Source organism: Lolium perenne, chromosome 1 (genome assembly GCF_019359855.2).
Source record: "Lolium perenne isolate Kyuss_39 chromosome 1, Kyuss_2.0, whole genome shotgun sequence".
In the NCBI taxonomy this organism is placed as follows: Eukaryota; Viridiplantae; Streptophyta; class Magnoliopsida; order Poales; family Poaceae; genus Lolium; species Lolium perenne.
This window is the reverse complement of record NC_067244.2, coordinates 86,222,146-86,234,260: the sequence shown is the minus strand read 5'-3', so window position 1 is coordinate 86,234,260 and position 12,115 is coordinate 86,222,146. Positions and strand designations below refer to the sequence as shown.

The 12,115-nt window shown below is 38.9% G+C and overlaps 1 protein-coding gene across 1 annotated transcript; it reads right to left on the bottom strand.

The window, feature by feature from the left end:
• Positions 1-954: 954 nt before the first annotated feature.
• On the bottom strand, positions 955-9,888 carry LOC127304640 (uncharacterized). The gene is made up of 12 exons (XM_051335266.1): positions 9,417-9,888; positions 9,210-9,311; positions 6,583-6,663; positions 6,235-6,344; positions 6,013-6,148; positions 5,844-5,942; positions 4,372-4,477; positions 3,801-4,120; positions 3,538-3,720; positions 3,244-3,441; positions 2,674-2,988; positions 955-1,268 (listed from the first exon to the last, which is right to left on the bottom strand). The coding sequence occupies exons 1-12, from the start codon at positions 9,774-9,776 to the stop codon at positions 1,176-1,178; spliced, it is 2,103 nt and encodes a 700-aa protein (XP_051191226.1). The 5' UTR covers positions 9,777-9,888; the 3' UTR covers positions 955-1,175.
• Positions 9,889-12,115: the final 2,227 nt, after the last annotated feature.

Here is a 12,115-nt window from a genome sequence, read left to right as displayed (position 1 = left end):
AGCGAGAGATAATGCGCACAACTAAAAGCATCATGCGTCGAGAACAAGTCGTCAATCTTGCATTGTTCCAACGCCCAAGGAAAAGCAAATCCAGACGAAATGTGTATTTGGCACATGAGCACTAGTGCTTCTGATTTTTAAAAATCATATTTTTTGGATTTGAAAAAATATGAAATTAAATATCCACATACATATAAACATTCTGAAGGTACGGTAGAAATTTTGAAGAAAAATATGTTATATTTTAAGCTATACAAAAAAGACAAATTTCTGACAAATATATAACTCTATACGTAGCCACAAATTTGTTTTTTTTCCTGTAGTTTAAAATACAATGCAATTTCTACCAAAACTTTGCATGAATATTCAGAATATGTGTATGTATTCATGGAATAAATGTGATGATTTTTTGAAATGCAAAAATTCAGTTTTTTAATATTTTAAAAACTGAGCACTGGTGCTCATGTGCACCAAATTTGCTTCCAAATCCAGATTACTAAATTGTCGCAACTGATAATTCTCTTTCGTTCATATACTTCCTCCGTTCTAAAACAGTCTACATTCTAGCTTCAAAATTTGTTCTAAAATACTCTATATTTTAGCTTTTTAGTCAACAACAACACTAAAAACGAAGTGGTTTTGCTCTCTTGTTATTTTCAATATACTAGTAGCTTGAATTGGTTGTTCACATATCTAAGTAGTACTAATAAATGCAATACTAGTTTATCACATTTTTTCTAAAATTTAGACTAAATCAGAACGAAGGGAAGTATAGTTTAAGCATGGAAAGTAAATAACGCATGACTACTGCTGGTCCATTGGGGAGACAACACCTGGACAGTCTTTAATACTGTATATATATTGCACATTTACATGGTACTGCAAAACAAACAGGCAGGGGGGAAAACCTACTCCCTGGGTTTCCGTAATCACATAATACACCAAAATCCAAACTGAGATCAAACCATCCATCACAAGTTTAAAGATTTTCATTACATGCTCCTGCTTCTTTATTCTTTGGTGCCTCGTATGTTTTTCTTCAATGTTTCAGTGTTACATGGACACACACGATTGAAAGGGGGAACCTAGTTCAAATACAGCTAATGGAGGACAAGTATGAAGAAATATTTTACTTTCGAAAACGAATAGAACATGTGTGGTCTGTACATACAGAACTACGAAAAGATTTGCTGGATGACTGTCTCTGCATCTCCACTGTACTGCATGAGCAGTTGGATGGCATCCGCCCTTGGCAAAGCAAGGAATTCCTGCAAACGGGAGATGGAACTAAGCAGTTAACTCATGGATCATATGTAGGTTAGAAGATGGAGTACTGATAGAGTTCACTTGCCAGTTGCTGCAGATCAACATGCATAAGCATATCATTGTGGTACCGATAAATAAACTAGAGAATTCAACATTACCCCACTCTATCTATTCATTTTTAAACAAAAGCAATCTGTATGAACTTCATTTGTTTGGATAAGGTGTAGAAAATATGAACCACAAACGTGTATTGCCTCAGTTCCTAATTTGATGACACTTTGAGCCAGTTAGCTGCAAATGCTTCACAGTATCTCCCTGTGGTCGTTCACTCATCTTCATTCAAAAAGTAGTGGTCAAAGCTGCATATTGAAGATTATGCAAATTTAAAACTATCAACCCAAGAAGTACTTGGAAAGGATGCCAATGTGAAGCCGTAAGTTCATTGAGTTCCATAGTTTTCAATTTACCGTCGGGAATTTCATAACTGGAAAAATGTGTAATATAGAGCAAGGTTGGAAGTTCTCCCTAACAAAGTTTTTCTAATATCCAACTTAGATCAACTCATTATAGTCGCCTTGCTATTACAGCCACTTTCGCCATGTCTTAATTCCTGTAATCACCTATTGTTAATTTCTGCATGTTTATTGGAATCAATAAATTTAAGTTTTCAGCTTGGTGCTGTTATTGCATTAACTAACTTTTCAAATATCAAATTGTGGGAACTAGTGTTTAGATTGAGAATTGGAGTCTTCCACTGGGGAAAAGCCATTTTGCTGAAGTTAATTCAGTTAGGAATGTGAAAAAAATGGTTCCATTAAGAATGGTATAAAAGGAGAAGATCCCCCTCACTACAAGTAGGCGGCCCATCAGGAGAAGACAGCACACCAGGAGAAGGCGGTGCAGCCACATAAGATGCTGCATCTCGAGCATCCAGAACTCATGAACTGCGAATGCAGCGAAAAGGAAAGAAGGGAACAGCGCAAAGGCCCAGATTAGAGCACAACACAACTTCTACCTCTCCAAACTCAGTGTTGTTGACATACCATGTAGTTTGAGGGGGAGGGGGAGTAGTTTATACTTTCCATTACTGTTGTGCTATTTTTTCTATTATATAAGCAGTTTCCTACATCCTCCACACATGTACATGTATATATACTGGTTCTTAGCCTAATGGAAATATAATTTACATATTTTCTCACAGAAAAGCAATAAATTCCCTCTGTAAAGAAGGTAAATGGGTCTCCTCACACCAAAGATAATCCTCGACTAACAGTCAATGGTGTCATGGAAGGCATAGTTCCAATAAGTGATGGCACATGAATGATAACGAGTAATTCCATCGCATATATCATGAAAGGAGCTAATCAGCGGTAAATAAGGAATTTTCTTAAGATATATACCACTTACCATAACTTTGATTATAGCACTTTCATCACAGGCAACTTCTGACAGCACTTGAGGGCTACTACCTTCATCTGGAACCTTGCCACTTGAGCATGTTGTGATTTGAGAAGAACCATTTCCACATTCATCTGTTGGAGCTTTGGACATACTGTGACTCACAGATGGATCAATCTCTTTTAGAGAATCAATTTTCAAAAAATTATCAAAATGGTCTTTGCACATCTGAAGTTTAAACCATTCAGTGTGTGTATGAAGTGTTGTCCTGATTATCTTCATCAACTGAGGTTCCTCAATACCAAGCCTCCTGCTTATAGCAAGCTACAGAAGGAAAGATGTCATGATACGGCTCCCGATTCCTTCACTTCAACTACAGAAACTTCAACCTAAAGCATAGTTTGACTTGTACTCTTGCTGATAACCAACCACACAAGGCATGATGTGTGTTTCATCATGTTTGTGAGAAGATAAGGCACAAAACCAAAATCTAATACAGTGAATACCCAATCGCGGAGAAACTACCAGATGGGTGGGACTTTGAATCAACTTACAACATATATAAACATAGAAACATACCTGTAGAGAACTTGCAAGAACAGGCAAGGATACTGCCTTTGTGAGTACATTTTCACTGGGTTGTATGAGTGTTACCAAAGTTTCCTTCAAAGGCTTCAGTAAAGCTTGGTTACTGGCAGCAATAGGTCCCAGATGAGAGGATGCAACCTTGAGAGCAGCTACATGATCACCACCAGCTACTAGCTTAAGAAACTCAACCTGAAACAGTAAAAAATTCAAAGATGTGTAAGGTACCCCTTCCTACCTAGAACTAGAAGTCCTACAGACTAATACGATCCCATTGAAGGGCTTCACCTGTTTTAGCTGAAACAGAAGAACGGGATTTTGGGTGAAAAAACCAGGATCTATGTCGTTTATTTCATCCACAACTTTAGAAGCCATTCCTTTTCTTGTGAGGTCCCTCATCTCCAAAATAACCTCATACTTCTGATCTTGCATATCCCTAGTATCAGAAAAACCAGAATCTGCCACCAGGTCCTAAAACAAGGAAATCGTCATCCATAAAAAAAAAATGGTCTAGGATCTTGCAAGAATGATGAATTGAAAATAAAGCTTACCTGTTTCTGTATCAGAACATCTTCGTCCATGTCAAAGGAAGGAGACAAGATTTCACGATCTCCATCCGCTGGCGTCTCACAGGCATAATTCAGATCATCGGATCGACCTCTCCATCTCTTTCGTCTTCCCTGCCCTGATGTACTACTTCTATCCTTTCGTATTCTCTTGGACCAGGAATCATGATAGGTAATATCACTGGTGCTACAGCCGCCATCCTGATTGTCAGCCATCTCACATTCAAGATGTGTTTCACTATCGGTTCTTTGTTTATTTATGGAACTAACATCAGTGTTTTGACTACATTTCAAGTCAGAAGTTCCTACAGAATACCAAAACAAAATGGTCTGCTTTAGTGCTGCATAGGACCAAAATGATAGTTCCAAGAGCTAGCAAGCAGTAGACCACTACAGGAAAGAACATATTTGAAGCAACTCCCTCTGTTCGGAATTAACTCAGCCACATTTGTCTAGATTCACATGTATCTAGACACGTTTTAGTGTGTCAGTTAATTCCAGACTGAGGGAGTATTGAAATTGTAAAGTAGGCTCAAGTACAGGTTCAGTCATATACCAGGAAGGGCATGAGAACAGCCTTCAACTATTCCCCTGTATACACAGTACTCATGTACAAGTTTATCCAGAAGCGACAGGTCCATCTTCATTCGGCATAGTTCATTCTGGCCATTTCACGGAAAGTAAATTTTACATTGCAGATGCAGGGCATTGAGGAAGATACAAGGAACTATTGCTGAAATAAATACAAACCAAAAACTAGCCATGCCATGATGTATATTAAATAATAAATCAATAAGCACACATCAGTAGCTTCACCTTTCTCCTTGCATATCAAAACCACATCTTTACTCTCTTAACTTTTCACCCAATCATGCAATTGCTTTCTAATGAAATCAGCCATGCTAGCTACTGCTCCTTGCCTACAGCACGCATACAACTGCTACCCACCCGAGAAATGCTCAACGAAATGATGGAACAAACATGGACTGTCGCACCATAGAACAGTGCTGTGTGGGAAGTAACGCAGTGATTTCTGGAACAAAAAGGCGGCAGCAGTGCATCTCAATCGAAGGCACAGCTGCATAAATCGGTTCTGATGTTCTGTTGCTGGTCTCTCAGCAAATCTGACTCTGACAGGGTATCCACATGGCCAGATGGCAAAGGAGACGGGCGACAAAGAATGGATTCCTGACGCTGCTCGTGCACATGCTTCATTCTGCCCGTGACCTCACCTCAGCTGTAGTTCACACTACTCGTGCACACTACTGGAACAAGCTTATGTGGGAGAAGTAACAGCTTTCATAACTATCGGAGGGAAAGCAGACAATACTATGTAGGTATCGTTTGGAGTTTCGACTTCAACGATTGTTCAAAGGTGTAAGATGTACTTGATCCACAATTGTTATTCCCCAACATTGATAATAGCGCTGTGCTTAACATCCCATTTGAAAGAGTAACAACCATGCTTACTAAAGAGTGCAACTTTTACGCACATAAAAGATTAGAAGCAACTTTGCTCTTTCTAAGGCACTCCCTCCATCCCAAAATTTAAGGTGCCCTTAAATTTCGCTGGTCAACAATTGCAAATTTCACCATAATTTGTACTCATAATATGTCCATAAAATTTGTAGAAATATATACTCCCTCCGATCCGGAAAAAGTGTCCGGCTGTAAGTGTAACTACGTTTTGCAGTTAAAACCCTTTAACACTCAGCATTTATGGCTTGTCTTGGAACGGAGCGTTGCGTTTTGGAAGCTGGTCTGTCAGACCATGCATGCATACTTGTATTGGACCGGTCTCCCTCCCCGCATTGATGCGTGCCATTGAATTAATGCGGCCAGACGTTATTAATGCAAAGGAGTGCGGGTTGAGGAAAATATAACTACAGGGTTCTTTTCGCAAAAAGATCCTGACTTTTTTTCGGATCGGAGGGGGTATATGAAATGATGAAAGAGATTTGCAACACGGATGCAATGATCCATGAAATAGATAAATAGTTCATACTCAATAAGGTTTTGTATTAAAACCTGAAATGCTTGATATAGATCTCCTTTTGCAAACTTTAAGCTGTCAACAGCGCCTTGCCTTGTCAACTCAACTGCATGTGCTAGGGCTTGAACATCAACCTGATAGCCGATTATTAAAAAGCTGGAATATGGATCATAGTATATTAATTAATTACTGAGAAATGCTTGCCTCGTCAAATGGCGGTGCTTCTACTGAACATTCATGAGGAACTGCAGGTAGATCACGGTCCTCAAAGAGTAGACGCTCAGTCAGATCAGATATAGGTGATGAAATTCCTTGCCTCGAGCAAAATACTTTGTGAATGCTTTTCAAAATTTGAGATCGTCAGAATGGTGAGAAAGTAGCCTAGCAACCAAGGTTAATAGAGATGATGATGTAACAATTATATACCTTATTAAGTACCGTAAGGTCATTGAGAGAATAGGATCATAAGCCTGTAGCTGAGCTCTTAATATGGATGACAGCAATCCAGCAAGTTCAAATCTCCTCTTTATAGACCACTGCCAAGCAAACCATTTCAAAAGGAAGAAGTAGGTCATATATCAAACAATTACAGCATAACAGTAGTGCAATAAAGCTGAATATGTAAAATAGCAGACTGCCATCAGAAAATAGAAGTTCCAAGAGACAACAAATGACTACTCACAGAATAGGATATGCTCAAGCAGAATGATGAGGACATATAAGCTACCTGTAATCATTTTTGAAAAGTGAATAAGGACAGCAGGACATGCATACCTCGTTGGTGACCGGGGAAGATTGATCATCTTTGTCATATATCAAAACCAGCAGTATATGCTTGAATTCCTCGTAAGCTTCCTTTAGAACATAACAAAACACCAATATTGATTATGCGAACACAAATAAAATTTAATGAAAAAATAAGATACAGGTGACTAAATTTCTGTATGGATATATAGGAACTGAAAAATATAAAGCACTTCCTCTGTTCTATAGTTCTTGCCATGATTGTAATTCAAATTTGAACTAAGACCACGACAAAAATTATGGAACGGAGGGAGTACTAAATTTGTATAACAGGTTTGTTAGCATTAATGATAGGATATGCATGTTTGGATGCAACAGCCTCCTCAACGCGGTGGTGGAAATCGGAATCAACAATAATTAGGCCTGGCAGGAGTAACAGCAAAAATGAGATGCCGGAGCTCCAAAATGCTTTTCAATTAGTCTGTAATGCGATATGTTATTTATCAGAGTTTACTCGTCCCTCAGTTATAATTTTCTCAATTAGATCAGCTTCTCAGAGCCTCACACACACGGCCGCGTGCGCACACACACAGCACCATTGTACTTCAAGTCATCATCATACAAACCCAATGCGGTGGATGTTTTACCCTTAGTTTTACCCTTAGTTCATAACACGGCCATCTGAAAGGAAGCAGGATATCTTGTTTTCGTATTTATGTTCAATTTATGCATGTCTAACAGCATTAAATTTGCAATCCCCGGGCTGGAAAAGGAAAGAAACTGGCACCTATGATACGTGATAAACAATGAAACATTCTCAAATAGGAATGGTCTAGCGCAGAAGCCTCTGATTATTCATTTTTCTTTTAAAAGTGTGTTACTGCTTGGTAGGCAGAAGGAAATATAATCGTACACAAGAACTTAGTGGAAGTAATAAAAGGATTTTACTGTGGCATCTTACTGCAATAAATTAAATCAAACTTATTATCAGTAAAGTAGCTGTTTCAAATGAAAGAAGGCTAGATGGATCTTTCAACAGCTAAGCTCTGTTTATCACACGGAAGGCCACTCCTATGGAACACCGATATTATCATCTCCTCGTGAAAATTGACATCACCAGCTAACCTCTAGAGTTAGCCTTTACCATTTAAATTTTATTCTAAACATGTCATGCTAACGGCTATAACCTCTCTAGTTAGCCTCAGATTTAATTAAACCTCATGAAAATCAGACAGCTAGAATGTATATTCTTTGAAAATAAACAGTGAAAAAAACGTAAACAAATCTATCACGGAGTTACCCTGCAGGAGAACAAACACATTTTGTGGCATATCCATTTACTCCATTAAGAGAATTTAAGGTATTACATTTAGGAAAAGTTGCTCTTGTAACACTCCTTAAATTCTACTATTTCTTGTAAACCTCCAAAAAGCGAGTTTGCACTTTTAGAATATGCCACTGAATAGTTACACCGTTATTGTCCATCTAGCGATCCGTCCTATTTTGCCAATTCAGGTCATCAAAATATCACCAACAGCTCATATCAGATCTTTGGTTAACAGATTGAACCGAGGAATAAAAAAAGCAATCCCCTGTTCATTTTCATTAGTCGCTCGGCTGCGCAGGAGGGTAAAGCAACTAAAATCGTCATTCATGCGGCAACATCGGGATACAGCTACATTCTGAGCAGGTAGTCATGCATATATGCTGCTAGTGGTCCTGTGGCCAAATGAGGGAAGAGAATAATGGTGAGACCCACACTTATGGATCAGAGGTAGGAGACGTGTCTTATTTTATGATTAGATTGGAGGACAAAACAGGTTTAACCAAAGATTGGTTAACAGTGGTGGAGGCGAGGAGCCTGATGGAGAACACAGTAGGGAAAAAACTAATTGAGTGCTATATGAACCAAAGCTGGATAACTCTGGTGGTATTTTACAAATTATTTTCAGGAGTATTTTCAGCAGGGATTAACCCTTGTTAGTCTGTAACAGTAACAAGCTATGTCCTAAGTTTCAGCCGCGACAACAAGATATTGGGCACCATAAATGTAGCAGCTGGTCACTCGGTCTACCACAATGATACGAGCAGTGGTATAATTTAGTTGTTGAGTAAACGAGAAGGCAACCTTAATTGCACAGACAAAAATATTATTCGATATTCTTTCATCTACCTTCCTTTCATCCTTTCAAACTTCAAAGTTCCAAGCTAGTAGTTACTGAGCTTGTAGCAATGCGTCTCCATACAAAATAATTATGCACAAAATACTGCAATAGTGCTTTGTATCAGATTATGTTGGATCAACAGTCTCCAAACTATGTCCACAGCACAACCAGCCCATTCGCAAACTTTATTAATGAAAACATTGCAAAATTAAATATGGTATCAGATCATTGTACTATATTTGGATCCCCTTCAATATTATTTTACACTTGATGAAGAACTCTACTTCCAGATAGCAATGTGTGACACTCAAAAGGAGGTAGCTCTACTCAAAGTTTTATACCCGAAAGAATGACGTGTTAAAAGAGGTTAACACACAATTGATGTGATCCACACTCAACACAAAATCAATCAGTTGGCATCCAATTCATGGTCCGCTAACACCGAAAGCGGGCAGATTAAGCTCGGAAGAAGGGAGTCGATGAAGCACTTACCGGGTAGGCGTCGAGGGCACAAGGCGCGAGAGCTGTGCGGAGGCAATCCAGCGCCGCTTCCCTGTCTGCCTCCGTACCCCTCCTGACCAGCTCAACGAATCTCTGCACAGCGAGACAATCAAAAATCCTGCCTCTGAGAGAGAGAGAGAGAGAGAGAGAGAGAGAGAGAGAGAGAGAGAGAGAGAGAGAGAGAGAGAGTTGTTGTACCTGCTTGTGGAGGTGGAAGAGGAGGCGGTGATCGAGAAGCGCGGCAGGGGCGTGAGCTCGGAGGAGCGCGAGGGCGGCGTCGACGTCACCAGCCTCGAGCGCGCGACGGGCCAGGCGGATGAGGATGCGCGAGCAGTAAGAAGAGGAGGTCGAGGTGGATGGGGATGAGGAGGAGGTGGAGGTGGCTGTGGTGGTGGAGGAGGATGGGGATGAGGGCGGCGATGGGGAAGCGGATGGGGCGATGAGGCGGTCGGATCTGACAAAGTCGAGAACGAGGGCGTCGAGCGAATCCCAGTTGACCGGCGGCGGCGAATCCGACGGAGACGGAGACGGAGACGGCGACGGGGTTGGCAGGTCCATCGCCGGCGGGGAGGCGGAGGCGGCGGTGACGTGGGGCTAAGGAGGAACGGGCTTGGGGAGTTGGGGATGATGAAGTCGGTGGAAGGTCGGGTGCCTACGTGTAACCAAAACCAAGTCTCATAAGTCGATACGCATCTGGATGCTAGAGTAAACCAGCGATAATATCAGTTGTATTGTATCTCTCTTTAACTGGTTTTTGTTTTCTTGATAAATACATACTTATTATTTTGTTCCTAATAAACATTTTGGCAGTTCAATTGGAATTGTCAAAACATTTTATATTAAGGAACTAAGGTAGTGCATAAAAATGCCTCTAGATGTCTCATATAAAAATTGTGCAAATAAGGAACATTTTTCATAGTATGTTATTATTCACAGAAATAATACGAGTTAGTGTAGTTTCATGTATTCTTTCCAAAAAAGTATATGGAATTTAAATTTGATTGCTGAATTTTCAAAACCATTATGAATGTTTAACTACTAAACTAGAATATAGTGCCTAAACTCTTACCAATTTGAGATCATATACTATATAATGTATGTAAAAATTAAGTAGAACCATGGTTGACCTCTAAGTCAACATTTACGTGAAATTCCTCTTGGAGTAGAAATAGGCTATTTCTGCATAGGGAAAGTTGAATGCAATGAAAAATGAAATCAATAATTTGGGGAGGGCCATTATTACAAGGAAAAAAAATGTCTACTTTCGGGTCTCTACTTATCAGGTTTCCATATCCAGGGTTTGAGGGGATGGTAGTATTAAGAAAGGTAAATTTTACGCTTGAAGTTTTGAAGATCATCTCGATAATCAAAAGATAAAGGAACACGAAATGGCATAATTTCACGTAAATGCATAAGGTAGAGCTTACAGTTAATCTTTCGGTGTAAAATAATTGGTCATTATTTGCTACAATTTTTGTTGTGTCGCAAGCTAGCGTCATGACAGATAGTACCAACTTATTGTTGCTCAAAACACCTTGTACTTGCATTTTGAACTTGAACTTTCGGTTATCAACCATGCATGAAGCTAATACCTTCACAACTTATTTAGTATATTTTTTAAAAAGAAAAATTGAAACCCATGCTCAAGTAAAGAGATACTGATAGTAACACATTAGCAGGGCATTTTTCCTTTTAAAAAATATAAATGAATTAGTATCTCTTTACTTGAGCATGGGTTTCAATTTTCCTGTGCTAAACTTTTTTTTTCTTAGAATGTCTAGCTAGGGGCCTTCTAGTTAGGGGTGGAGAACAAGACAACAACCAAGCACACCTTTATTCGCTCCTCTTTCGCCAAGTACAGAACTTCGTCTTGAAACCAGATCTAGCAACGGACTGATTCAACGAAATATCCTAGAGTTAAGATTTAAACGTGGAGGCCATACACCCTCGAATAAACCTAGATCTACTTCATGGCTAGGACCAGAGAAAGATTAAGAACCCAAGATCAAACCTATTTGTTTTTACGGCATTCGTCTTTGTGTGTTGATATATTTTCTGGATAGTTATATATTTCTCACTCCTCAAGCATAGTTCTTTTAAATACCCTTACCAAGGGAAAGAAGAGTATGAAAAAATATATGGAGATTCAATAATAATAACTCAAGATTGCGACATCTAATTTAAGACCAATTAATAAAAAAGGTTCCACACATATTGACATTGACCACACCTTACCACGAGAAGTTATTGCTTAGGTACCAATTAGTAGTTGGTACTATGGTACTCCCTCCGTCTCGGTTTACAGGTCTTGCACGTATCTCTAGGTTGTTAACTTCGCCAACGTAATATAAGATATGTACTATAAAATATATATCATTAGAAAGATCAGATCTTATACTTTCTAATGGTATAATTTTAAGGTGCAAAATTTATGTTATATTGGTCAAATTGTTGATCTTAGGATACGCGTAGGTCTTGTAAACCGAGACAGAGGTTATCTAGCCCAAATTAAATGGAAGGAATAGAACCTATAATCTATATCTCTTATAAAATAAACTTTGGATACAAGGCATTAATGTATATCTACGCGTGCAGCCTCTCCACGTCATCTTGTATAATTCTGATTATGTTCATCCATTTTTCGTTGTCTCGATGGTACAAATTTCAGCCCACTAAACTTGTCGCAAATGTATTTATAATTTTTAATGCTCCATGCTTGTTTTACACCAATTGATATATATTTTGTTTACACTTTGTGACACTTTTATGCATTTTCCGGCACTAACATATTGACAAGATGCCACAATGTCAGTTCCCTATTTTCTGCTGTTTTGTATTTTAGAAAAGTTATACTGGAAATATTCTCGTAATCCTAAACGCAAAAACCCTAAACGAAT

Excerpts from the sequence above, each read along its gene's own strand:
- LOC127304640 (XM_051335266.1), bottom strand. The coding sequence starts at position 9,776 with ATGGACCTGCCAACCCCGTCGCCGTCTCCGTCTCCGTCTCCGTCGGAT. Across the intron at positions 5,943-6,012 it reads AAGCACCGCCATTTGACGAG|GTTGATGTTCAAGCCCTAGC; the intron begins GCAAGCATTTCT and ends ATCGGCTATCAG. Across the intron at positions 3,721-3,800 it reads ATGTTCTGATACAGAAACAG|GACCTGGTGGCAGATTCTGG; the intron begins GTAAGCTTTATT and ends TCCTTGTTTTAG.